Source organism: Engraulis encrasicolus, chromosome 19 (assembly GCF_034702125.1).
Source record: "Engraulis encrasicolus isolate BLACKSEA-1 chromosome 19, IST_EnEncr_1.0, whole genome shotgun sequence".
NCBI lineage: Eukaryota > Metazoa > Chordata > Actinopteri > Clupeiformes > Engraulidae > Engraulis > Engraulis encrasicolus.
The window spans coordinates 21472747-21500246 of NC_085875.1; the positions used below are offsets into that span (position 1 = coordinate 21472747).

Below are 27500 nucleotides of genomic sequence, written 5' to 3' on the forward strand. Positions count from 1 at the left end.
TCTAATTGAATAGCCCTGGCCTATAGTATATTTAGGCTACCATGCAGAAACACCAAGCACAGTGTTGTGGAAGGGCACAAATGTAAGCTACACGAGAGCAAAATATTTTTGTCTTTAATCTGGAGGGACTTCTTCATATCATATAGGCCTATCTGTGGAGGTTGCCGTCCACATTCATGCGCAAAGTAGCCTAAAGTCATTGCCAAGTTGGCCGGTCCTCGGACATGGATGTGGAATAACACCTCTTCTGGAATATTTTCTTATAAAAGTATCCACTAAAGCACACACAGATGCGGTAGCTACAGAGGGGGCTACGACTTCCTTTCATTCCGTTTAATATTGAGTTGTTTAAAATACAAACGGATGCAAGGCGAGACGGGCACCTGCGAAGGGACATGCAATGGGATGCTTTTGTGCAGTCTGGAAGGCTACTACTGCGCGTTTTGGCGGTTTGACAGTCGGGAACAACGGCACAATAAAAATGGAGGAATGTTAAGGTATGAAGACACAGGCAAATCAGAAAATAATTTAAACCAAACATTATTAATGCCGCATGTGTCCTTGTCTTATCATGCGCTAGGCCTAATCAGTCTTGAGACTTTCACAAGAGTAAGACAGACTGACATGTTTTCCTCTCGCTTTGGTCATTTTAATGACCACTACTACTAAGTATTGTAGTAATGACAGATCGCAAAACAGGTCAGTTGAGATGAACTTCGCTACTTTATTTTCACGTGAAGGTTTCCAGTGGCATTTCCAAGCGCACGCTGATGTCCCGGTAGCTCGCTGTCACTCCTCTTCGCAAGACTAGCTCTAGGCCTATCAGATTCCTGGCTTGCGTGAGACACAGGTGACACGTGACACAGGTGCTTCATGGGTATTGTAGGCTCGCGAAATCGCATTGTATTGCTTTTGTAGCAAAGACGGTCCGAAGAAAAAAACTACAAAATGCGGTGCCTCATCATTCAGAATAGTAACGGACCCGCCAGAATGGCTAGTGAACCTTCGGTATCTACTAGCCAACGCCGACTTTCACCCGCATTTGGCTACCTGGCGTGTGTTAGTGTTAAGCCCTGTAACACACACTCACCAGCAGATTCTGTGGGCTGATGTGGCTCTCCTGTAACGTGTCACAGACTTTCTGAATGGGACTCTGACCCGTCACACAACCCCACAGCAGGAAACTCCCTATAGGAAGAGAAGAGAAGAGAAGAGAAGAGAAGAGAAGAGAAGAGAAGAGAAGAGAAGAGAAGAGAAGAGAAGAGAAGAGAAGAGAAGAGAAGAGAAGAGAAGAGAAGAGAAGAGAAGAGAAGAGAAGAGAAGAGACGAGACACACGACACCATTAATATTAGTGCAAAATTTGTACACAAAGCACTGGACAGAACAGAACACCATGTCAACAAATCGTGTATGAGTGTACAGAAGATGTGTGACATTGTGGTTCCACTGGATTGTGGTGAGCGGGAGAGAGAGAGAGAGAGAGAGAGAGAGAGAGAGAGAGAGAGAGAGAGAGAGAGAGAGAGAGAGAGAGAGAGAGAGAGAGAGAGAGAGAGAGATTATGTACTGAGCAGGGAGAGAGCCTCACCCAGTGGTGAGTTGTCACCGTGGACGATTCTCAGAGCATCGCCGTCACACTCCAGCTGAGACAGGAAGTCGCGCACGGGAAGCGGGCCGCTCTCCTCAGCGAACGAGACGGAAGGCCGGGACGTCAGCTCGCCGTAGCGCTGCAGGATCGGCCCCACCCGAGTCAGGTCCTCCTCAATGCCCGGACACGTCGGCTGCAAAGACGCAATACAACAGCAATGTGAGGCTACGTTCATTTAGCAGGTGCAGGTGGAGCTGGTGTAGAGCCGCGCATTTGTATTACTTGGGAAGTTTCGCTCGGTGCGTTATTCCAATTCAGTGATGCAGTGGGGAGAAAAAGGAGTCTCACACAGCAGCTGGGCCCACTTTTGCTTTAGGTTTCTCTTTAGTTACTCCTGAGTGCAACTCTATTTTCTCCCTACTACCGGTACATACATGTAGCAGAAGTTATCTGAAGAAAAAAACAATTACAAGTGGACCAACGAGTAGGGTAAAATACTGCACACTGGTCAGCTTTCATATACTAAATCTTCATTCTGGTGAAAACGCATGTTGCTACTGCTTCACCAGGTACACCCTGACATGTGACCAACAGGTGATAAAGGTGATTACCAGGACACATGACCTCATACATTTTTAAGCTAGATACCTGACGAAGGCAACAGCCGAAACGTTTGTCTACACTTCTGTTGCAATGTAAAAAATAAAAAATAAAAAAGAAGAAAAAAAGAACCCAAGTGCCATCTACTTTTTCACCTTCTAAGCTAGATACCACCCAATACTCATGGAACATGGATCAAGGGCCCATGGAAATGTGTGGGAAATTATTTATCAATGTAGTTTACATTTGTGAGTGCTTTATTTTGTTGAAAGAAAAGCCACATTCTCGCAGTTCTTACATTTATCAGGATAGCGTGACAAGAGACGCACAAGATAGCTTAGGCCGATATATCTGGGTGTAGTTTGTCACAGTATCCTGATAAATTAATACAAGAACTGCAGTCAGGAGCGCAGTTTACTATAAATAAATGTAATGACATCAGTTGCTTGCAACGAAGGACCTTTTAACAATATTTCTCAGAAAAAAACTGTGCCTTCCACTTACACACTCCTCCTGATTAGGTTCTGTGTGTAGGAGCTGGATGTGTGTGTAGAGGTCAAGGAGCTTGAGCTGAGAAGAGCAGAGCTGAAGGAGAGACTCATCCACTGCTTCTGGATCTGTTAAAACACACACACACACACACACTTTCAAAAGAACTGCCTTAACCAAAGTAAATGTAAAATGTATAAAGTGTGTATTAATCATCGGCTATAGGAATTGGCAGACCTACCCAGTCCTTTCAGGCTGTCCAGCAGAGCTCGAATGACATTGGTCAGGCAGGAAACTGGGGCGTTCTTATTGGCTAGCAGGGATTCCAAAGCCTGCCCACAAAACAGTTGAAACACTTTAAACTTTTACAATGGTTTCATTCATTTCAAATACTAATACATTTTGCATTCATTATTCTTACATTAATTTACACTCATTCATATGTTCTGCTTTCTTTAGTTTCATCTATACCATAGAAACTATTCTACAGTTTTGTCAGTGGATTGATGAATATCATTTATGTCTTGTTAAGTGTGTATGCTCCACCTGTTTTTTGATGGCGGGATGTTTGATGTCCAGGATCATGCTTCGAGCCTCACTCTCCAGCAGATCTGAATGATGATGATTGGTCAAAGTTAGTCATCTACTCTCTATAATACTTCCTATACTTTCTACTTGCTAACAATATTTTTCTTCTCTATCTTTTCTCTCAAGCACACTGAATGACAGTTATACGTATATGACAATCTGCTATACAAATCTTTTTGCTATACTGCTATACAGATCTCTAAATTAACTGTTTTCATCACCAGCCAAAATGGCTAATATGTAGATGCTGTTAATCTGGCTAGCCAAACACACACTCCCTAATGGATCAAAGCGGCAAGTAATTTGGTCTTTTCTACCAGCCAATTTCACCAACATTTGGCCGGTTGACTGGTGTTAGTCCTGTTACTATATTATTGCTATGTTGCTAACGTGTTGGTGTGATGTTTTTCTCACCAGGGTCCACGTCTTTGCTCTTCAGCAGGCTGCCGAGCCTCTTCAGCAGGTGCATGTCCTTGGCCCGCTCACTCTTCTTGTCACTGGAATAAAGCAAAACACCCACACCGTACAGTCATGACACACATAGTGAATGAGTGACCCATTCAAAGCCAAAGAAAGAAAATAACTGGGGAATTAGAAAACAGGGCGGTTGAGGAATCGAGTATACACTGTTGGACAGTTTGTCGTCGAGTTTGTGTAGCTACAAAACAACAGACACGTCTTGTTTACTCCTTGCATTGAAGGCAGTTTGAACAATCATCTCGCTGCCCCTACTGTTACGACAGATACGGATAGCGCAGACCTAGAATGGAACAAAAACAAAACTAACTGCGTTGACTTGCCTGCGTCAGGCTGAAAAAAAAGCATAACCCGCCTTTACACAACAGTAGAGAGAGAGAGAGAGAGAGAGAGAGAGAGAGAGAGAGAGAGAGAAAGAAGTGCGAGTGAATGAGCGAATAATACAGGGAGAGGGTAGGAGGGAAGAGAGAAAGAGAGAGAGAGAGAGAGAGAGAGAGAGAGAGAGAGAGAGAGAGGGAGAGACAGAGGGATAAGGCATAAGGCATAAGGCATAAGGCATAGGGCATAGGGCAATAAGGCATTACCTGAGTGCCAGGTGGAAGGGGATGGTGACGGTGCGCAGGACTCCGCTGGTGGGGTCTAATAAGCAGACCTGCTGGGTGTGGAGCTGCCAGCCCTGAGACGTCACGCTGTTCACGCCCATCAGCCTGTAGCCCCCGTACAGCAGCCTGGTGGCACACACACACACAAGCACGAGCACACGCACACACACAGTGAATGATATTGAATTAGAACATAGACCTCTATACTGTATACAGTACATAGTGTTTCCTATTGTAATAGTGCACGTATGTGTGTAAATGAATGTGCTTGCATACATAAATGTGGAAGGTGTGCGTGTGTGTCTGCATTTGTGTGTGAGTGTCAGTAAGCATTTTGCAATTACCGGTAGTGTATTTTTGTTCTTGCTTTTAGTAGATGTATCAAAATGTGTCTGATCTGTGCATTTTTCAGGGCCTCTGAGAATGTTTCTGTACAGCTGTAACATTTTCTTATGTATCATTTTGAATTAATGAATTGACTTTTTCAAATTTGCATTATAAAATAAAATTATACATAAAACATCTGATTGTTTATAAGTTGAATAGGTGACAAGTTAAAAACAATAATGATGATGATTTGAAGCACTATCACATCATATACAGAACTTTGAGAGGCCGTATCACAATAGTGACTTCTTGCACCGCGATACAGTATTGCGATTTCTCGGTTTGATACCTTATTGTTACAGCCCTAGTTTCTGTGCTCCAGTGAGTGTACCAACCATGTACCTTACCTGCAGTGCTTGCCCACGTTGAAGGCGCCGACGCGCGGCCCGTGCTGCGTGCCCCACACCTCCAGGATGCCCCTACGTGGGGCGTAGATGACCAGGAACTGGGCGTGGCGGCGGGGCATCGAGGGCGACGACAGCTCACGTTCACCACGCGCCTCCGACACCTGCACCCAGCCCAGCTGGGCATCACGGTAACCTGCACACACAAACACACACATACACCATCAAATAGATGCGATGTTTTGTAACCTACAAACACACACACACACATATTCAGTTCAATGAGTTGTTTTGTAGCCTAGACACAAACACGCACACACATATTCATTTAGAGGAGATGTTTTATGTACACAGTCTCTCTCTCTCTCTTTCACTCTTACACACACACACACACACCATACTAGCCAGTGTGCATGCAATCTTTAAACAGTGATATGATGGGTTTTCAAGATCAATTAATTAATATCAACTGTTATTCATTTAACTTTTTCTTTTAAACAACACTTAACACTGACCCTTCAAATACACAAACACGACGTGCAGCACCACAAAAAAATATCTGATTATAGCATATTCATTTCTGTGTGCCTACTCCCTGTTGAAGACACGCACACGCACACACACAACCACACACACACAAAGACACAGACAGAAACATAGCCACACACTGACCTTTCCACATGCGTATGGCGATGCCTCTGGTGACGTCCAGAAGTGTGACGCGTCCAAAGTCATCTGTGACTCCAGCCAGCGTGTTGCACGGCGACAGGCAAATGCTCTCCCCATGCCGACGGGAGTCAGGGAGACCAAACCTGCATGTGTGTGTGTGTACGCGTGTGCACAAAAGAGGGAATTAGGGTCAGATTAAGTTGACCTACACGACACACTCACTGTGTGCATTGACCACACAAACAATGCATTCCCTATACTAACTTTTAAAGAAAGTGTGTGTGTGTGTCTGTGTGCGTGTGTGCATGAATGTATTACCTGACAGGTATCTGTCTGCTTCTGTGTGTGTGTGTGTGTGTGTGTGTGTGTGTGTGTGTGTGTGTGTGTGTGTGTGTGTGTGTGTGTGTGTGTGTGTGTGTGTGTGTGTGTGTGTGTGTGTGTGTGTGTGTGTGTGTGTGTGTGTGTGTACTTTCTGGTGGTTCCATGCATGTGTTACCTGATGAGTGGCGTGGTGGCTGTGTGTGTGTGTGTGTGTGTGCGTGTGCGTGTGCGTGTGCGTGTGTGTGTGCGTGTGTGCGTTACCTGACGGGGAGGGCGGTGGCTGGCTCCACTTTGGGCTTCTGTTTCTGCGGTGGCTCCTCCTCACTCTGCTTCTTCCAGCCCAGCCAGCCACTATGGACAGGGGAGAGAAAAATGTCAAGCAGTGGAGTGTGTGTGTGTGTGTGTGTGTGTGTGTGTGTGTGTGTGTGTGTGTGTGTGTGTGTGTGTGTGTGTGTGTGTGTGTGTGTGTGTGTGTGTGTGTGTGTGTGTGTGTGTGTGTGTGTGTGTGTGTGTGTGATCTACTATCTGGCTATATCATGGGGCAATGTGTGAGTTTGCCATAATAGTCATAAAGCTATATGGCAGGGATTCTCAAACTGTAGGCCAGGGCCCACTGGTGAGGACTGAAGGTATTCCAAGTGGGGCTTGAAAACATTTTTAAAAAGGTCTAAATAATTTGTGTGTGTGCAGCAAGGCTATTTATTTGAGTTGTATTGATTGCTGGGTCAGAGGTGGACCCCAGACATACAGTCCCAGGAAAAAGTTTGTACACCCTTTGAAATTTCTTACGTTTCTGTCAAAATTGGTCATAAAATGTGGTCTGTTCTTCCCTGAAATCACAAGAAAGAACAACCAGAGTCTGCTTCAACTAATTCAATTCAACATTTACAAGTTTTCATATTTCCATTGGCCATAAGATGTAAACATTCACAGGACAGCAAGGCATAAGTAAGTACACCCTTGCATTCAATAGGTTTTAACCCTAAGTTAGTCGCAATAACCTCAACCAGATGTTTCCTGTAGTTGCAGATCAGATTAACAAAACAATCTGGATGCATCTTGTCTCCCTCTTCTTTAGAAAACTGCCCTTCTTCAGCAAGGTTTCTGGGATGTCTGGAGTGAATAGCTTTCTTGACTTCATGCCATATCATCTCAAATGTTTTTTGTCAGAGCTTTGACTGGGCTATTCCAGAATGTGTATTTCATTGTTATGAAGCAATAAGAATGAGTCAATTGCTTCTAAAATATGGGTGGTTGTCCCATTTCAGCACCTATCCTCTTGTGTGCTTTTACTGTGTGACAGACCACCTCACATTTTTTCTGTAAAATATCTCTCTTCTGAGTTCATTGTCCCACAGGTAATAGCAAACTGACAAGGGACTGAGGCACCAAAGTAGTCGCTTAAAATTATGCTCCCACCACCATACTCAAAAGTGGAGATGATGTTTTGGTGAAGGTGTGGTTCTCCAGTTGTCATCCAAATATGACATTGTGTGTTCCCCTGAACAATTCAACTTTGGTTTCAACGTTGGTCTACAGAATATTTGGCAGTAATTCTATGAAGCATATGAATGCTTTTTCGCAAACCTCAAAGGTGCAACAATATTTTTTTGAACAGAAACACCATTAATTTTAGATTGGCAGAATGAACCCCATTTTTAGCTATTCTTGGTTACATCTCCACTTCTGAGTATGGTGGCGGGAGCATTATTATATGCGGCTACCTTGCTGCCTCAGGCCCTTGATAGTTTGCTATTATCAGTGGAACAATGAACTCAAGTTTATTGTAATATTTTACAGGAAAAACGTGAGGAAGTCTGTCACACAGTTGAAGCACACAAGAGGATAGGTGCTGAAATGTGACAACAATCCATACTTTAGAACCAAATCGACTTCAGAATGGCTTCATAATAATGAAATACACATCCTGGAATAGCCCAGTCAAAGCCATGACAAATACAATTGAGATTATATGGCATAAAGTCAAGAAAGCTATGCACTCCAGATATTCCAGAAACCTTGCTGACGAGAGGCAGTTCTCTACAGAAGAGGGAGACAAGACACATCCAGATTGGTTTGTTAATCTGATCTGCAACTACAGGGCAAGTCTGGTTGAGGATTTTGCCACTAACTGAGGGTTAAAACCTATTTAATGCAAGGGTGTACTTACTTATGCCTTGCTCTCCTGTGAATGTTATGGCCTTATGGCCAATACAAATATGATAACATGTAAATGTTTGGGTGGAGTTAGATAAAGCAGACTTCATCTTGAGATTTCCGAGAAGATCAGACCATATTTTATGATCAATTTTGACAGAAATGCAAGACATTTCAAAGGGTGTACAAACTTTTTCCTGGGACTGTATGTGAAAATTTCAAGTGGGCCCCAAGTTGGAAAAGGTCTGCTGTAGGGTGCTTCTGCTACTCACCTGGCAGCGTTGAAGAGTGCTGACGTGAGTTTGCTGGCTACAGCTAAGGCCACGTGCGACAGAAGAGGCTGAGAACTCCCCTGCAGGCACACATACAGACACACACAAATACAAATGAAAAAAAACGACCCTTCCATTGCACTTTTGCAAGATATTGAATTAAACTCCATTGTCAGTGTCATCTTGCGACGCAGGGGCGCAACTACAGTATATGCAACGTATGCGTTGCAGGAGGGCACCAGAGAGAGGGGGGCGCGAAAGAGAGCGCGTTGGAGGGCGCCAAATAATTATTAAGTGTTTTTTTGGGGGAAGGGGGCACCAAAATAGTTCTTGCATACCCCCCCAGAAATGAGTAGTTGCGCCACTGTTGCGACGTCATCACAAGGCCACGAGCACAAGAGAGGATGGGAGTTATGGAGGATAATGGAAAGAACCTACTGGCTGGTAACGGACAGGCTCCTACCTCAATAGCGTAGTAGAAACCGGTGTAAGGCCCGCCCCCCACGGTGATGTATTGGCTCATGGCTGGGGGGCTGCCCTTCACCGAGGCATGGAAGCCCCCCAGGATAGAGGCATTCTTCATCTGGTCAAACACATTCAACGTCATGATGCCTGAGGAGAAGGGAAGAGAGAGGGAGAGAGAGGCCGTGAGGCAATGCTTACAGGAACAACACAGGTTTACAAAGTATACGCTACTACCTCTTGCCAATCTTCTCGTCAGTATTACGAGTGATTGGCAAGGCCTGGCGTCATCTGAAACTCATAGTCGCGATTACAATCGTAGCCCCCCCAAGTTACTACTGTATTGCTACATTACGACCTAAAGACGGCCAGTTTCTTAGGGATGTAAACAATTCCATCAATTAAAACGTTAATGATTAAAGAATATAAATAGAAATGTTCAATTTAAATTTTTAGATTGAAACGTTTTTATTAGGGAAACATTGAGATTTGGGGGGGAAAAACACCACTTATCAATTAATTGTAAGTCGGTCGATAAGGTCAACCAACTAAAAATTCATGATTTAATGTATAATTTGCACCCCTAGTCTCTGATCCTCACCCACGCTGCTGTGGTCCACGATGGTGTCCATGTCCTGCAGGCCCCACTTCTTATAGGCCAGGGGAGGGGGCTGCACCACGTCACTACCTGCCGCCGCAGCTATAGCGCCAGGGGGGGGGAGAGATGACATGGACAGATCAGTGGTGGTGGGGAGCAAAACGGGTACAAAGTAGATTGAGGGAAAAGAAAATGATTCAATAAAATGAAAAGAAAGGGAACAGGGAAATAAGTAGGAACAGGAAAGGGGTAGAAAGAACGAAATAAAGAAAAGGGGAATGGACTAAAATTAAGGAGTTATAAAACAGGGAAGCTGAGGAATCCGAAATGTACAGAACAGCTTGAATCAGTGAGTTACCACACAAAAACAAACACACACAGAAAAACACACAGACACACACACACAAAAACAAACACACACAGAAAAACACACAGACACACACCCCTCCTAAACCAACTAGAGGCGACTAGTGAGGTCTACACAGCACAACAAACTGTGGGAACAGACTGCACACAGCAAAAGTCGCAAAGGCAGCAGAAATAATTGACTTTGGACAGAACAAGCGCCATAAGTGGCAAGAGAGTTTTTTTGTGTCAGAAGCTTTTTGGGAGTCAAAACAGAAGTTATGCTTAAATGCTTCAGTTAACAACATGACATGGAGCTAGTTGCTTGGTGGAATATCTAACAATCTCGAAACAAGAACTTCAGTTGCTTGCTCCCACTGAACGTTAAAAGTTTGAATCTTTTGTCTCTTTTGCCATATTCGGCCTGTACATTCGAGGGGGTGTTCTTTAGCTTCTTTAACACCTTTGCTACGTGCAGTCTGTTCCTACAGAGCGAGGTGTGTGGGCTTTAGCCTCCTCTCCTGTACCTGAGGGACCCCTGGAGAGTTCTACACAGCATCGTCCAGGACAACAGGAGGACACATGACATCACATAGTATTCATTAATATACAATATGAAACGCAATACAAAAAAAAATCTCAATCATCTTACTACTTCAGACATTCAAGACTGTGCAACAGAGGGAAACGCATAGCTCCAGGAAAAAAAAATAAATCTAGATTTCTCTACCATACATGACAACAATCATTAAAGACACTTACTGGTGATTTATGACACAAAAAAGGCTAAAAACGGACAACAAACAGATAAATACATCTCACTAAAAATATGAACTGAACTTCACGTAAAGGTTTTGGGGTGGGTAGCAGTGATCGAAAAAATATAAAATCTTGCAAGAGAACAAGAAAATGAAATGACATAACAATACATTGGCCCTCATTTATCAAAGTAGCGTACGACGAGAATCATACGTACGTCAAATCTCGTCGTAAGCGCAGGAAAGATGAAATCCGTACGACTGCTCTCAGACGGTGTACGCCGTTTTCAAGTTGGACTTGAGATGACGATGATCACCAACTTGAGCAGTTGTAGCGCAACAACTCATTAACATAACTATGTAGCCTACATCATTACAAAATGTTTTTACATTGTATATTTTGGTTATAACCGAACTTTCTGCTATGGTTTCTACGCAAGTTTGATAAATGAGGTCCAATGAGTCTTTACATGGGCACTTTTTTCCGTTTAAATATGAAATTTAATTCGCTTGAAAGAACTACATCTCCGGTTTCCTCGCTTAACCAGCTTATATGAACTTCTAAGCCACCAAATATACAGTAATTGGTTTAAATCATGGGTGGAAAACCTATGGCTCGAGGGTTGTTTACATTATGCAGTTTCCCATGAAATAACACATGTTTTGCAAAGCAATCTTAGAAATTACATTTGCAATAAAATTATGTTATATTCTCAGAGGACCTAGTGAAGGTGGGGTCTTTTGCAAAGGTGGCCACCTTTTGCCTTAAGTGCAAGGGGAAATCCTGGTTTGTGTTCATAGTATGGCCCTTTATAAAGAAGTGGCCCTTCGAATGAAAAATGGTTTACCACCCCTATATAAAATATTTTGCCTGCTTATATTTAAGGAGACTATTTGACAGTTTTGACTGTATGGTGCATATTTAATCCTATTAAAAGTGCCCACGTAATCATGGCTTATGAAACATGGCTACTCCTCTCTCCCTCTCTCACCTCTGGCCACCTGGTTCCTGCAGGCTCGCAGGGACTGGAAGAGGCTGAAGCCATCGATGGTGACCAGGGCGGCGGGGTACAGGATACTCAGCTCCTCATGCTGCGAGGGGGAAAAAAGAAAGAGTGCCAGTTTTTACACATTGGTCAAACTGCATCACTGAGTGCAGTTACATGCAAGTGCAGTTACATGAATGAATGAATGAATGAAACTTTATTGTCATTGTACAGGTACAACGAAATTGGTAAAGTGCAGATGCTCACGGTGCTTAAAAATCAACAAAGAAACCTATATATATACTGCATAAAAATAATTAAGTTTTTAAAAAGTCAGCTGTGCAAAATTAAGTGTGCGGATTGCTTTTGGATAAAAACTGTCTTTTAGCCTGTTGTTACATGCACTGAGCATTCCAGTTACAAACGCCAAATTTGTTTTAAAACAATATTCCGATTACATGTGTGAAACAGTGCTCTGCAACTGAAATATTCCCAAAAAATAAACAAACAAACAAACAAAAATACACATTGGAAATAAATAAAGAGTTTACGTGACTTGTGTGCAAAACCGAATACCGCCATCATTCCGTTTAAAATCTGAATATGCCTCGTATGTAGCAGCGCTCATTGTCAGTGCTAAATAGTATGACAGACAAGGACCATAGCACGGAGGATGGCATGTAAAAATTGACTGTTTTACAGCTTTTTAAAATTTGCATACTTTTAGCAAACACTCTACATTTCGTGTGTGTGTGTGTGTGCGTGTGTGTGTGTGTGTGTGTGTGTGTGTGCGTGTGTGTGTGTGTGTGTGACTCCGGGATGGAAATGTGGATACATTTGGCAAACACTTCACATGCCATCTGTGTGTGTGTGTGTGTGTGTGTGTGTGTGTGTGTGTGTGTGTGTGTGTGTGTGTGTGTGTGTGTGTGTGTGTGTAGCGAAGGGGAGTAGAGTTGCCCAGCTGGGACTCGAACCCAGACCTTCTGGGGTAGTAAACCGGGGCTCTGACCGCTACACCAAAGAGCCAGGCTCGTTGGCATGTTAGTCAGAACACACCCACAACCCTAGTGATGGTCACTCCATCACAGTGTGTGTGTGTGTGTGTGTGTGTGTGTGTGTGTGTGTGTGTCTGTGTGTGTGTCTGTGTGTGTGCCTGTGTGCGTGTGTCTATGTGCGTGTGTCTATGTGCGTGTGTCTGTGTGTGCGTGTCTGTGTGTGTGCCTGTGTGCGTGTGTCTGTGTGTGTGTGACTGTGTGTGTGTGTGTGTGCCAGGGCTTGACATAAACTTTTTTGCTTGCCGGCCATTGTGGCTAGTGGTTTCCCAGAGTCACTAGCCATCCAGCTATTCTACTAGCCATTTTGTTTTTATCATGGCGCTGTATATCTAACCTCAGAAGATGAGGTGCTTCAAGAAGATGAGTGCATGGCTTTCTACATGGAGATAAAACACACAAATAGAAACGGAGTAACTGAGCATTGTCTTGAACTTGAATACAAACAATTGATACACAAGGGGCAAAGAATATGCAGAATATACGCCGTTCTGATATGTCATACCATAAAATAAGCTACCTGCCAAATTGGCTAGTGACACTGAAATTGTTACCAGCCTTAGCCAAGTTTTACCAGCATTTGGCCGGTTGGCAGGTGCCAGTGTCAAGCCCTGGTCTGTGTGTGTGTGTGTGTGTGTCTGACCTGGTCGGTGACTCCGGGGTGGCGAGGGATTGCGTAGGTGCGACACTTGAGTCTCAGCACGGGGTCCTCATGTAGCAGCTGAGCCAGGAGCAGCACGCCAGTCTGAGGAGAGAGGAGGACGCAGTCACACACTTCACTACTACATAAGAGACATGGTGTGTGTGTGTGTGTGTGTGCGCGCGCGCGCATGAGCGAGTGAGTATTAAGTAAATTGACTCTGTAGCCAAGTTTACATGTTTTTCATTCTGAATAAATTAATTCCGAACTAAATAGTTCAGAATTAAAATTATTTTCCGTCGAGTTTATATGAAGCACTTCATTTAATTCTGAATAAACGTCTTGGGATCAGAAAGCGAGCCCGCACATACGGTATGCACACTCTAAATTGAGACAGATCTGTACGTGTCCTCTTGTTCTCTTACAAATGTAATTATAACCCTAGTGGAATTATATTACATGGTTTCAAACATCATGCTACCAGTGTTGTAATCACATCTGTAAAAGAGTAATTCTACTTCCACTCTATTACAACTCTGTGTGTGGATGAGTGGATTACCTCTGTGTAGAAGCGAACATATCCAGAAGTGAAACCTATTACTATGCAGGTCCAGTCAGGTCTGCCAGTGGAGCTCCTAACATAGGACACAAATTAGCATTTAACACAGGTGTGCATGCACTATTACTCATACAAATATGATGCAAATACCAAATAAGAACGTTGTTGAAGCTACTATATTGGTGGCTAAAAGTATGTGCGTAGTCTTACCTCTTCTGGCTGGCTAGAGGAATGCAGATCACACTGCTAATACATTCTCTGCAGAGATAAATAAAAACATCGTCATTAAAATGTCATTGTCATTAACATGTTCTGTATAAAAATGAATTTATAGTACAGTGTACCTATATAATATATGGCATAGTATAATATAGCAGCTTATATACACGTAATTTCAGCTATCTGATCCTCCAATCGGTTTGAGGCTTTGCTACATGAAATACACAAACACACTACCGGTATACGCATCATTAGGGCTGCACGATTATGGAAAAAATCATAATCACGATTATTTTGGTCATAATCGTAATCACGATTATTAATCACGATTATTGTTTTTTTGCAGATTTTCTTGAAAATTATAACAAGATGAAATATAACCAAGAATGAATTATATACGGGATGAGCAAATAAAATTAATTGTAATAATTATGTAAAGGCAATAGCATGAAACACCAGCCTGTCAGTATGTTCTGGCTTCAAGGACGCTCTCAAAGGTAGGTCACTATTGCCACGATTAAATCACGATTGAAATTACGACTACAATTTCACAATTTTATCACGATTTTCTATCATTTCCGATTAATTGTGCAGCCCTACGCATCACTACTAATCCTCCTGCCACTCCCCTATCCACCTCCTCTCTCCTCTTCTTCCTCCTTCCTCTCTCTTTACTCTTATCATTCTCTCTCCTCCTCCACCTCCTCTTCTCTCCTTACCCTTCCTCTGTGCTGAGGGTCCCACTCCAGGATACGGCCAGATTCATCTCCTCTCGGCCCCCCTCATCCGTACGCCACCTCGCTATGAAAGGAGATAAAGACAGACACAGAGGGAGTAATGTACCACTGCACTTACACACTCGCTCCACACACTGGATTGGCATATCTGAGGACTGCAAGAGTATTGTAACAAATGCTGTACTATACAAATGTAAGCAACGACATGAAGCCCATAACACACAGACATGGACAACACACGCACACACCGACATACAGACACAGACACAGACACAGACACAGACACAGACACAGACACAGACACAGACACAGACACAGACAAACACACACACACAGACAAGCACACACACAGACAAGCACACACACAGACACAGACACAGACACACAGACACAGACACACACACACACACACACACACACAGACACAGACACAGACACACAGACACAGACACACACACACTTGGTAGAGCAGCACACCCACCAGAGAGGAAGACGGCTTTGGTTTCTCGGGCCACCACCAGCAGGTCGGAGCAGGGGGAGAGGGACAGCACGCAGTCCTGCAGCCAGGGGATGCCAATGGACTGGGCACTGTCATCATCCACCTGAGGGGCATGGAGGTATAAAAAGAGAGACCTTATCTACTGATCCCAAGTCAGTCAAGAGACCAGGGGTGCATTTCTCGAAACCATAGTTGCTAACTACTTGAAAAAAACGACAACTAACCCTTCTTTGCATTTGCACTTGTTGCTCTGTATATTTCCTGTGCACTTTGTATCTGCTAGTGATGTTGGCTATGATAATGTCCTCGTTTGAAAGTCGCTTTGGCTATAAAGCGTCTGCCAAATGCAATGCAATATAATGTAATGCTAACAACGTTAGCTACTTTGTTGTTTGCAATGCAATTTCCAGTTGAAAACTACCCCAAGTTGCAACGGTTGTGCACAGAGCAGGGGCTCCCTGAGGGGCATGGTGTTTAAAAAGAGAGACCATATCTAATGATCCCATATCAGTAATTGATGAGTTGCCAATGTGAGGTTAATAGCAACTGTACACAGAAGAGGGGCTACGTGGGAGTCATGGGGGTTCAAACAGGAACCTAAATCTACTGATGAATAAGATCGCTGAGTTTCAGCTTCATAAGGACTGTGTACAAAACAGGTGATACCAGAGTCAGACATTTTTTCTACTGATCTCACATTAGATCTGTCAGTGGTTCAATGCCAAATTCCTGATGGGACTACCATTGACAAGGACAAGTGTCACACTACAAGAGAAGTAAATGTGATATGTCACGGTGAGTAATGATTTATTAATGAACTGCTTATAAGATATAGGCCGAATAAATGCACATTTAAAGTAATTTCATCGTGACACACATCTATGCAGCACTATTTAATTGCAGACCTATTTTTAACCATGTTATTATGTATATTAAATAGAGGTGTATAAAGTGGACACTGGAATTACTGATGTAACTAATATCGAGTAAAATCAAGTAGTAGTGTACTTCCATGAACAAGTAATTGTAATGTAATGCTTCCATGTCTCCTTTATACACCTCAATATACTACAAGTCATTTTTCATAAGAGACTTACTGGGGGTCCATTTTCAGTTGCTTCTGGGTTGTCCCAGGCACCCCAGTCAGAGTCGTCCCAGGTCAGGTCATTCTCTGCTGCAGGGGAGCAGTGAGACAGAACAAGTGTGAAAAGAGAGGAGATGTGACAGGAGGGGACAGGAGAGGACAGAACGAAAGGATGGGCAGAATGGACAAGCAAGCGATAGCAGGGTCACACTGACAACAATGGCTACTGGCATACAACTACAGTCACGCCTCATCATGTCTCGTGGTTAAAAACAAACAAAAAACTTCTTTGACAAATGTCAGAGACAAAATGCAAATAGCACTCACTTTATGTGGCTATAATTCTTTCCACTTACAGTTACAGGTATATCAATGTTAGTGTTGGAATAACTGCCAAACTAGCATCAATTATTGAACAGTTTTCCTCATTTAATGTTGTAAGTCTGATCTGTCAGTTTCCGTTGTGCAAACACCTGAATATGGAACTGCATTGTATTGTGTACAAAAGCAAAGGGAAGGGAAAGAAACTCAGAGATATTTTCTTCAGACGCTTTGTTGATGTGCTTACATGCACATGACAGGACTCCAGCCATAGGACAAGGCAGAGATGGGACCAAGTCACTAATTTGCAAGTCGCAAGTAAGTCTCAAGTCCTTCCAATCAAGTCCGAGTCAAGTCACAAGTTACGACACATTTGACCAAGTCAAGTCCAAGTCCAAGTCGTGCCAAAGCCAAGTCAAGTCCAAGTCCAAGTCTTATTTTTTACAAGTCCTTAACAAGTCACCTTGTATTCTATGTGCAATATTGACAAATACTTTTGGTCATAAATTCATTACCTCTCCACACTGCTTTGCATGTCCCCCTTCGCCAGTCATGTCCTTTACGAAAATCGACCATGGTATATCATGATTGCATGGTTTTTGGTTTGACTAGGTTTAACTATAAAATGAACCATGGTTTTACTCTGGAAATTAACCATTATTCATTAAATTACACTTAGTTGATGCTTTTTTTATCCAACGCATCTATTGGTGATAGTCCTTGGAGCAATGTGGGGTTAGGTGCCTTGCTCAAGGGCACTTCAGTCATGAATGGAGGTGTAGGGTGGGATGGGTGAGGGTAGGATTCGAACCTGCTATTCTGTGATCTTCAGTCCAATTCCCTAACCATTTGACCACAGATGTGAACAAGTTTTCATGTTTTTTGGGTGACCATGCAACCCACAATTAACCATGTTTTTTTTTTTTTTTAAGCATCGTTTGTGATTATGGTTAAACCATAGACACAAACCAGGCTGAAAAAAATGTGAAAATCATGAATAACCATGATCCATGGTTAGTCAGGAACCACATTTTTCATGGTTACCAAAAAAACATGGATAAGCCATGGTGATACTATGGATGGTTCAGAATACTTATAGAGACCATGGTTACTACAGTAAAACCATGAACGATTTTCGTAAGGGGTTCTAAACAAAAAATAGTAGGCCTACTGGTACTGTTTAACCCATAGATGCCTGAATGTGTTGCGCAACATTGGCGCTGGCCCCTGGAGCAGCATTACGCAACATTCAGGCTCATGAGATAATTTTATTAAAAATCTCTGCTTGTTTGAGATGAATTAACACATTCTAATGACAGATAAGGGTCTTAGTGTTTAAATGCAACTTTGTGCATATTTCTATGTGCTTCAGAAGCTGAGATATTTAGGTTTTTATAGGCTGAGGGCAGCTTTTCTTAAAAAGGGCTCAGGCATTCAGCACCCTTTTTTTGCAGGTCAATGGGTTAAGGGTAAATTGTTTCGTTTTCCTTTCTTTCAAGCATTTTTTTTCCACACACAAATGCAAAAATATATATATACAGGTATTCACTGACTTGAAATACTATTGCAAGCTAAAACTGTCAAGTCAAGTCAAGTCTCGAGTCAATAGCATACAAGTCGAGTCAAGTCACAAGTCATTCCTAATATTGGCAAGTCAAGTCTCAAGTCGAGTCATTTGTGACTCAAGTCACAAGTCAGTCCAAGTCACAAGTCACAAGTCCACATCTCTGGGACAAGGCATATACAATAGGCCTAATATCAGATATAGATATTGGCAAAGGTTGCAAACAGTTGTCGCATTCAGTCATAGCAACTGTATTCTCTCGGGTAGTCTAGCTGCTGCCTGCTGCATTTTAGTCATCCCCTGTTCCACGGGCCTCGGATGATGACTCATTCCACACAAGTCGCCCCTCCCCTCCCCTCTCCTCTACAGATAAAAGCTCACCGTTTACCTGTCAGTCACTAGCTCTAGTCAACCCGAAACATTCGTGTATTTCGTTGCGTAGTTAGGGTACGCATCTATGTGGAAATAATAATATTTACAGTTCTTATCCCAAACGAAAACAGCTTGTGAAGCAATATGATTGGCTGCTAACTAAGCTGTCAACTGTCAACAGTAGGCTACGCTTTTTCGTTTGCCTTCCAGCCTCTGCCTATTCAAATTTGTCAATGTTGCATTAAAACATGAACAATGTCCCACACTAAAAGCAATGCAATGTCACCAATCGCTGATGTCAAACTAATGTTTTGTTGTATTGCTCACTCACCCCTTTGCATTGCATTGCATGAACAGCTAGCTAGTTAGCTAGTGCTGAAGCAATATGTCGCCATACCTGTTTGAGTTTTGGGGTTCTCCTCCGGTGGTGGAGTGGTTTTCTTGTTGTGAAACAAGAACTCGTGGACTGTCTTGAGCTCTTGGACGCGACAAAACTCCGTCAGGCAACAAGACATGTCGGTCTTGATCCAGCTGGATGCGCAGAGTAAAGTCTGCTAACCAACGTTAGCTAGCTGCTGTTAGTTCAAAAGGGCAATGACAAACCTTATGATGTGGCTGCTGCTTGGCTTGCTGTAAACTTGCAGAGAAGTTCAGAAACCGTATCGAAAAGCCCCCCTTAAAATACGACATCCATAGATTACAGTTCGGGTTGTAGCGCTTTACTTCTGAAACGGCCAGTCATTGGCAAAAACATAGCTGAACGTTATCTATAGCTATTAGAAATTTGTTGTTTTCGTTGCTTGTGTTTCCTTGAGGTGTTTCCTCTACTCTGTGTTCAGTGTCATTATCTGTAGTTCTAAAGACTTTGGGTTACGTGTCACCCTCTGTCGGTAGGGAAGATCATGACTATCATTGCTTGATTTTCGTAAGGACTGCACACTATTCAGTTGCCTATTCAACGGCAGGTTTTATTAATAACCAAAAAGTGCAACTAAATGAAACTTTACCCCATCATCTTCTGCACACTCACTGGCACTCCTGCACACAATCACTGTATTTTTTCCCCTCACGACTGTCCCCAGGCAGCGCCTGACAGCTTCACACCCGGACCATCTTTCGTCCGTTGTCCCCCAACACACACACACACACACACACACACACACACACACACACACACACACACACACACACACACGCACACACGCACACACACACACACACACACACACACACACACACACACACACACACACACACACACACACACACACACACACACACACACACACACACACACACACACAGTTTTGATATTGTCACTTCTTGCATGATAGTAACTCCCTTGATATTACCTGAAATCTGAAACATATCCCCCCCCCTTTGGTTTTCAGACAAATCGGCTGCATACTCACACAATAGGCCAAGGGCAGAAGCCAAGTTTGGGCCCAGTACACAAACACAAACAGTGTACACAAACACATCACACAAACTTATTTTTCTTGACCACAACAAGGCATCAGAATCTGTGTGTGTGTGCGTGCGTGTGCGTGTGTGTCCATGTGTAACCAAGGTGTTCCCGCACAGTCCGTCCCCCTCTGGGCCACGAAGTTGCCACCTTCTACTCAAAGCATCACTTTGGGTATGAGAGTCACAGCACAATACCGCTGGACTAAAGTACCCGATAGCCCAACTCGATACTGGCTTCAGGAGGGAGGTTTACTAACATTCCACACCACACTCTGCTGGTTGGCCTCCGTTACACTCACCCCCCTAAACCTCACTCCCATCCGGGTCACGGCACCAGTGTAACCGAGGTGTTCCAGCGCAGACCATCCCCCTCGTGGCCGCAAACTCGCCACCTAGTCAACGCATCGGTTTGGGTGTGGGACTCACAATACGATACCGCTGGACTAAAGGACCAGTCCGATAGCCCAATGCTACCGATACTGTATGAGGCTTCAGGAGGGAGGTTTACTAACGTTCCACGTCACACTCTGCTACTTGGCCTCCATTACACTCACCCCCCTAAACCTCACTCCCATCCAGGTCATGGCACCAGTGTAACCGATGTTCCTGCGTAGCCTACTCTATATGGGAATACATTTAAAAAGTAGGCTTTCCAACACTGCCCACATAGGCCATACACTACCATGTGAATAAGCATATATTGTATGTACAAGAGTGTGACACTAAATATGAGACCCCTTGCAAAGGCCACCTCTGTTAGCCTAATACCATACATCACCCGGATTCTTTCATTTTGTAACAAAAATGAGCGAAGGCATAGGTGCCAGCTGCCTGGCTCACCTCTGTGCCATCATAACAAAAACTTAAAAGTCACCAGCTCAGACTATTATGACATCACAACCTTTAATGTGTGCATGGGCAACTGTGGTATGAAGAGGGGTTGCTGACATTCAAAGGGGACATTGTAAGTTTCCATATTTGTGAAATATTTTTTTTACAATTATTTAAAACAAACATTTTTAGCATACTTGATGTTAAATGTCAGACCTTGAGGATAATATTCTCTTCTAGTTCTGTCTGAGGTCAGCTGTGGTAAACTTAACAGCGAGGACAGACAGTGCACAGTAGGCAGGCGGTATGGCTCAAATTGTGGGGTATCCTTTTGTAATGTGTGATGTATCTGTTCGTTGATCATCTTAATGTGGGGTATTCCAAGAAGATGGTTAAGTGATAATCCTGGCTAAGTTTACCTAGAGGAAGTTGTAAACCCAATAATAGCCTGTAGGTGCCACTTAGGTATACCAGCCTCTTACTGCAGATGTGATCTCACTCTATGCTGAAAGCACTTAACTACATTATAACAACCCTACAGTATGAGGAGAGACTTACGTAACCACTTAAGACTTGGCCATTACCATTTTGGAGATGATAATGTTATAACAGAGGCTCTGCGCTAAAGGGTTCAGAAAATGAGGAGTCCAGCAGGCTCTTCTTAGATGATTTACCACTACCTCAAGGTCAAATTAGCCTGACTTAAAACCGAACCAGCTTCTTGGAATACCACCCCTGGGCATGAACTTGGCCTGAGCAGTTTGGATACTGGAGGATGGCGTGAAGCTCCTGCTTCTAACCATTTTATTGTAATTCAATAGGGCCAGGGACGGATAGTGATTCCATGGGCCCCTCTACCTAGCTGTCTCGCTGAATCCTGCTGTAAACCCGTGCTTATAATAACTGAGACCCAGCGAAGAGAGAAAGAGAGAAATGGAGCGTCCTAGGAGCAGGTCTCCGTCCCCCCAGCGGCCCCCCTCTCGCCTGTCCTGCCGACCCAGATCCCAGAGGAGGGATAGAGAGGAGGTCCTCAGCGAGATCAGACAGAGACTTCAGGTACTCTAGTAGCCTACATGCATGCTAATTAACTAATTAACAATATAGATTAAACCAAAGAATTGCTGTCATTCAACAGTCATTCACAGAGGGGGGGGCTTCAGCTGGGGGCCCTACAGTAAGCATTTGCCTACGGTAGTTGTGTCAGGCCCGAGAGTAACAATGTATGTGATAATATTTGTATGTATTTGTAACTAAAGGGATATCATGCTCCCACAGTGGTGATTAGAAGTTCCCTAACAGTGGCTTACTTTTTTAAATTGATGTTTTTGGACTTTCACACCTAAATCAGCCTGGACAGCAATATGAGAGAGATGATAATGTGCTACAAATATTAGTTGCTTTTTTTTGCACTGATGAAGGTCTGAGGACCGAAACGTTTGCACCCCCACTTGGTAGCACTTTATTTTATTTTTTGTTTAAGTTGATGGATTAAAACACCTTTCCTGCATCGGCAACCCTTGGTGTGCGAGTTCTCTTCTTCCTCCTGTGTTCTACAAATATTATTGCCATTGCTACCACTTACAGTCAGGGATGCTGACAGCTTTGGCCAGGCTCTGGACAAAGTCATCTGAAAGGGCCCCTCATCCAGTACATAGGCTACAATGTAATGAAGACCTTTGGGTTTTGGTCAGCACCATGAATTGAAAAAAGCAACTGTTGGCCTGCTCCAACCTTTATTATATATTGATATATATATATATATATATATATATATATATATATATATATATATATATATATATTATATATTGATATCACTGACAGCACACTGCCTTGTCGTTTGCTCTCTACCCATAACCAGGAGGCCGAGGCTGAGGCTGAGGATGGTCTGCCGAAGGGCCTGGCTGGCTGGCTGAGCAGGTCGAGCTGGGGCCCCAGCCTGTGTGGGCTAGCGGTGCTGCTGGTGCGGCTGGTGGTGCTGCTGCTGGCGGCGTACCTGGCCACCTTACTGGAGGCCAGCCTGGGCGTGGCCGGCTTGGCATACTTCGTCATGGCCCTTGTCATCCCCGCAGGGCTAGCAGAAAGGAGGTACCAGGCCCTCTCTGGGTACATCAAGCTCCTGTGCAACAACCTACACAACCCCTTGTACAGTAGAGGCTGATGACTTTATGTCAATACAAGAAACTATTGGGGTCGAAATCGCCTTTTCACACTGAGGAAGGGTGTAAACCAGGATGTTTGTGAGGCGATTAAAGAATCGAAAAGAAATCTGATGAGGGCTTTGTCATTTGATTGCCGATTTTCATTTGTTTTTTTCCATAGCTGGATCAGGTTGGGCAGAGCTAAAAGCTTTTGTGTTAGGATACTTCTAAACCAGGGGTCACCAACGTTGTGCCCGCGGGCGCCAGGTAGCCCTCCAAGAGCTTCTGAGGTGCCCACCAAGGATGGTAATAAACAGTGACGACTACCAGATTTTAGTCACAGTTAATGCTTTACTTGATTTTTAAATATGAGATTATTTATTCTTTATAACCTATAAGTGAATTATCATTCAATAATAGTGTGATTTGGGAAAGATGCCAAGACATCAGTAGAGGATTTTGAACAAAAGTAGCCCTCGGATAGCCCTCAGAAGCCCTCGGGTAGCCCTCGGTAGCCCTTGGTAGCCCTCAGACCCAGAAAGGTTGGGGACCCCTGTTCTAAACCATACATTAAAGCGAAATCTTAGTCATTCCAGTGGAAAGAGTACGAGGCAAGGTTTGTAAACTGAAGCAGAAGAGACGATGAAGTATTGAGGAGAAACAAGTCACATGACCAAGGCAATTTTTTGGTAGGAGAGTTTGATATGTTAGAGAACCTAAAATCATCGTGAAATCAAGAAAGAGTTAAAAAATGCACAATACATAATGCCATTTTATATTAATACATTTATTTTCACATTCATACATAATAGATACATTGCATGATATAGTATAACAATAAATCCTGTTGCATCTTACTTGAACACCTTAACAAATATTTGCGATGGATTGGTGTTGTGCATTGCAAGAATTTTTTACAAAAAAATATACATCAAGTACAAAAAATAGAAATCTTCCCAACCAATTAGGTAAACTAATTTGTAATCAAAAAGATGTGTAGTTGTAAAGAAAATACAGTAGCCTATAAGTGGTGTGTGTGTGTGTGTGTGTGTGTGTGTGTGTGTGTGTGTGTGTGTGTGTGTGTGTGTGTCAGTATGCATATATTTTTCGGCCAGCCATCAGATCAGTACACTAGCAGTTTTATCGAATCAACTTTACATTTACTGTACATCTCGCACTATAGAGCAAGGATGTCAAACTCAGGCCCAGGGATCATTTTATTTGGCCCGTGAAATAATTTCAAATGTGTACTACAGTTGGCCCACGTACACCATTAATACGTTACAATATGACAAAATTATATTATACTATATATTTACATTATCATATAACAACATTTTGTCACAGGAATATGAGTGGGCCCAGACCAGTCTAACATCTCATATATCACTGACTTGTGTACTATATGTTATAGTATACAAGTCAGTGGTATATATACATACAGTACATCAGAATATGTGCAGGCATATTTGAACTTGCATGCTTCCATTTTTTAATAATAAATATTGAGTGTGACCCGCAACTTCGTCCCAGATTTTGATTTCGGCCCACTGTGAGTTTGGCACCCTGTGCTGCTTTAGACAATTACGCAGCCTCAAAATCTAAAAGATTTCGCCTGTTTCATCTGGACGGCTTCTGCCGCCTTCTTCTCTCTGCTCCGCCGCTGCTGGCAGGAGAGGAATGCCCAGGTGACTGCCCAGCCAATCACCAGGCCCGTGACGGCCAGCACAGCGGTGGCCCACACTGGCAGTGACTCTTGGCACTGGATGGGCCGGGGGGTCTCAGGGTCAGGGACATGAGTGGTGGTGGTGGGAGGGCTGGTGGGCACTGGGGGGGCACTGTTCACACGAGTGAAGATGTATGGGTGGTCCTGGTGGAGAGATCAGAGTAGAGAGAGAAGGTCAACAACACACACACACACAGAACATGGACACACGCATGCATGCACGAATGCACGCACGCACGCACGCACACACAAACGCAAACACACACACACACACACACAAACACACACACACACATACACACACACACACACACACACACACACACACACACACACACTAGGGCTGTAACGATAGACTCAACTAACGATTCGGTTCGTATCACAATTTTTGACCTACGGTTCGATACACCCCATGATGAAATGTATCTGATTTGAAACTTGGAAGCACTATCACATCGATTCATATGGTTGTTTTCTGGACTGAAGGACAACATTTTGAATGGGCGTATCACGATATTGCCTCCTTACATCACGATACAGTATTGTGACTCTGAGTATCACGATTTCTCGGTTCGATCCAATATCATTACAGCCCTAAGCAACATGATCTCCAGAATTCCGTGCTCCTGGACACGGATGTTAAGGATTTTGATAAAATTCCGTGCTCCTGGACACGGAATTGTTTTCCGTGATGGACACACAGAAGTGCTCTCTCTATACTCCCACAGCTCTATGTTTCCACAGTCTTGTGTTTTCTCAGGATTTTTCTCATTTCAAATATTTTTTCTCAAAAAAACATTGGTAACACTTTAGAATAATGGATGCAAAAAAGCATTATAAAGACTTAATAAATAATTAACTATTGATGAACAAAACATTAACAAACGTTTGTAAATGACTAGGAAATGTAAACAAATGCTTGTAAATGACTACATCATTAGTTAATTATTTACTGAGTCTTTACTAAGGAACATTATTATAAAGTGTTACCAAAACATTTCTTACTGACAGGTTACGGTTAGGGACTGTTTTGGTCAGGACACAACTTCAATTGCTATAGCATCATTTTGTTTAGGATTAGCATTTGGTATGTATTTTCTAATAATAGAGTTAACACAATGCTGTGGGAATACAGAAAGCATTTCCGTGTGCCGTGTCCAGGAGCACGGAATTTTATCAAAATCTGTGCTCCTGTACACGGATTTCGTGTCCTTAACATCCGTGTCCAGGAGCACAGAATTTTGGAGATCAGGCTGCCCTAACACACACACACACACACACACACACACACACACACACACACACACACACACACACACACACACACACACACACACACACACACACACACACACACACACACACACACACACACACACACACACACCATTGCATCCCACAACTTTTACCACAAATTTGCTCAATAGGAAAAAAAGCATTTCATCAGACCTTTGTGGGACACTGGATCCTGGAGCGGTTGTGTCTGAATTCGTTGTAGATCTGCTTGCTGCCCACTGGCTCCAGCTGCATGACAAATGACACAGACAGACAGACAAAGATGACGGATGGACAGATATTGAGTGATTCCCACATATTGTCAGTAGTGAGTTGATTCCAACCTGTATGATTACAATGCACACAACACAGTAAGCCAGGGGTGGCATTCTCGAAAGCGTCTTTGCTAACGATGTTAGCAACATCCTTCGTAAGAGCGACTCAACTCTCTCTCGCCACTAAATCCAAGGGAATGGTGTTGCGTCTTAAGACGGTTAGCAACGACAAGAATGGAGAAACGGGTCCCAGAACTGTTATGGAGTGGGATCACAACATTTAATATTTATCTTTGTTCTGGTAAGATTCTACTCATCATGTTGTTCCATAGTGCAATCTGATTCAGTGGTAAAACAGGTCAAGTCAACCTTGAGGTAGTGATGAATCATCTAATGCAGTGTTTCCCAAACTGTGGTGCGTGCACCCCTGGGGGTGCGCGGCCTGCCATAAGGGGGTGCACAAGCTGAATAGAGCAATGGTGGATATGTGAATTTTTATCTAGCATTAATGAACATTAAGTAGTTTTTAATAGTATGGTGCATTATATGCTGGAAGGGTCCATCTGAAGTGTAGTTTAGTTCCAAGACTATTGGAAGAGAGGTTTTCCCAAAACAACTGTGCATAATATGCAGTGAATCCATACTTGCGCGGCCATCAGCACACCAAAATATTCACTCAGGGGGTGCGCGAACCACATTGAAACGTACAAGGGGGTGCGCAGAGAAATAAGTTTGGGAACCTCTGATCTAATGGAATAGCCTGAAGCCCACAGTTCCTTATCTAATTGACATATGGACTCTCTATTATTAGGCTTACCACTTCCTGTAGGTTAACTTGGGCAGGCTAATCACGAAGCCTCTTTCTGCAAATGGGGTCGCCGGTGGGCCTGTTCACCATTTGCTGAAAATACTTAACTACATCATAACAACATTGCTATGACATTCCAGAGAGCCTTATATAACATATTAAGACATAGCCATTGTGATTTTGGTGACAGTAGGGTTATAACATAGGCTCTGCGCTAAGGGGTTAAACATATTCTTGGAATAGCCCTCTGCTCACCATGTTGTTCCACAGTGCTATGGCCATTTCTGCA

General features: G+C 43.3%; 2 protein-coding genes across 2 annotated transcripts in view; both read right to left on the reverse strand.

Moving 5' to 3' along the window:
• rab3gap2 (RAB3 GTPase activating protein subunit 2 (non-catalytic)) overlaps positions 1 to 19505 on the reverse strand; it is a 34447-nt gene extending 14942 nt beyond the window's left edge. Inside the window, exons 1-21 of the mRNA XM_063183799.1 lie at positions 19086 to 19505; positions 16445 to 16521; positions 15330 to 15450; positions 14831 to 14912; positions 14103 to 14150; positions 13893 to 13968; positions 13337 to 13438; positions 11648 to 11747; positions 9556 to 9654; positions 8956 to 9104; positions 8493 to 8572; positions 6325 to 6414; positions 5746 to 5885; positions 5077 to 5269; positions 4325 to 4468; positions 3678 to 3760; positions 3222 to 3286; positions 2917 to 3007; positions 2691 to 2803; positions 1587 to 1779; positions 1091 to 1188 (exon numbers count right to left, since the gene is read on the reverse strand). Coding sequence (XP_063039869.1) covers positions 1091 to 1188; positions 1587 to 1779; positions 2691 to 2803; positions 2917 to 3007; positions 3222 to 3286; positions 3678 to 3760; positions 4325 to 4468; positions 5077 to 5269; positions 5746 to 5885; positions 6325 to 6414; positions 8493 to 8572; positions 8956 to 9104; positions 9556 to 9654; positions 11648 to 11747; positions 13337 to 13438; positions 13893 to 13968; positions 14103 to 14150; positions 14831 to 14912; positions 15330 to 15450; positions 16445 to 16521; positions 19086 to 19203 — 2262 coding nt within the window. The 5' untranslated portion in view covers positions 19204 to 19505. The remainder of the gene's footprint in view (positions 1 to 1090; positions 1189 to 1586; positions 1780 to 2690; positions 2804 to 2916; positions 3008 to 3221; positions 3287 to 3677; positions 3761 to 4324; positions 4469 to 5076; positions 5270 to 5745; positions 5886 to 6324; positions 6415 to 8492; positions 8573 to 8955; positions 9105 to 9555; positions 9655 to 11647; positions 11748 to 13336; positions 13439 to 13892; positions 13969 to 14102; positions 14151 to 14830; positions 14913 to 15329; positions 15451 to 16444; positions 16522 to 19085) is intronic.
• Positions 19506 to 24402: 4897 nt separating this feature from the next.
• plb1 (phospholipase B1) overlaps positions 24403 to 27500 on the reverse strand; it is a 26697-nt gene continuing 23599 nt past the window's right edge. The window contains exons 40-42 of the mRNA XM_063184176.1: positions 27467 to 27500; positions 26303 to 26377; positions 24403 to 24997 (exon numbers count right to left, since the gene is read on the reverse strand). The exon at positions 27467 to 27500 is cut by the window's right edge and continues 62 nt beyond it. Coding sequence (XP_063040246.1) covers positions 24722 to 24997; positions 26303 to 26377; positions 27467 to 27500 — 385 coding nt within the window. The 3' untranslated portion in view covers positions 24403 to 24721. The remainder of the gene's footprint in view (positions 24998 to 26302; positions 26378 to 27466) is intronic.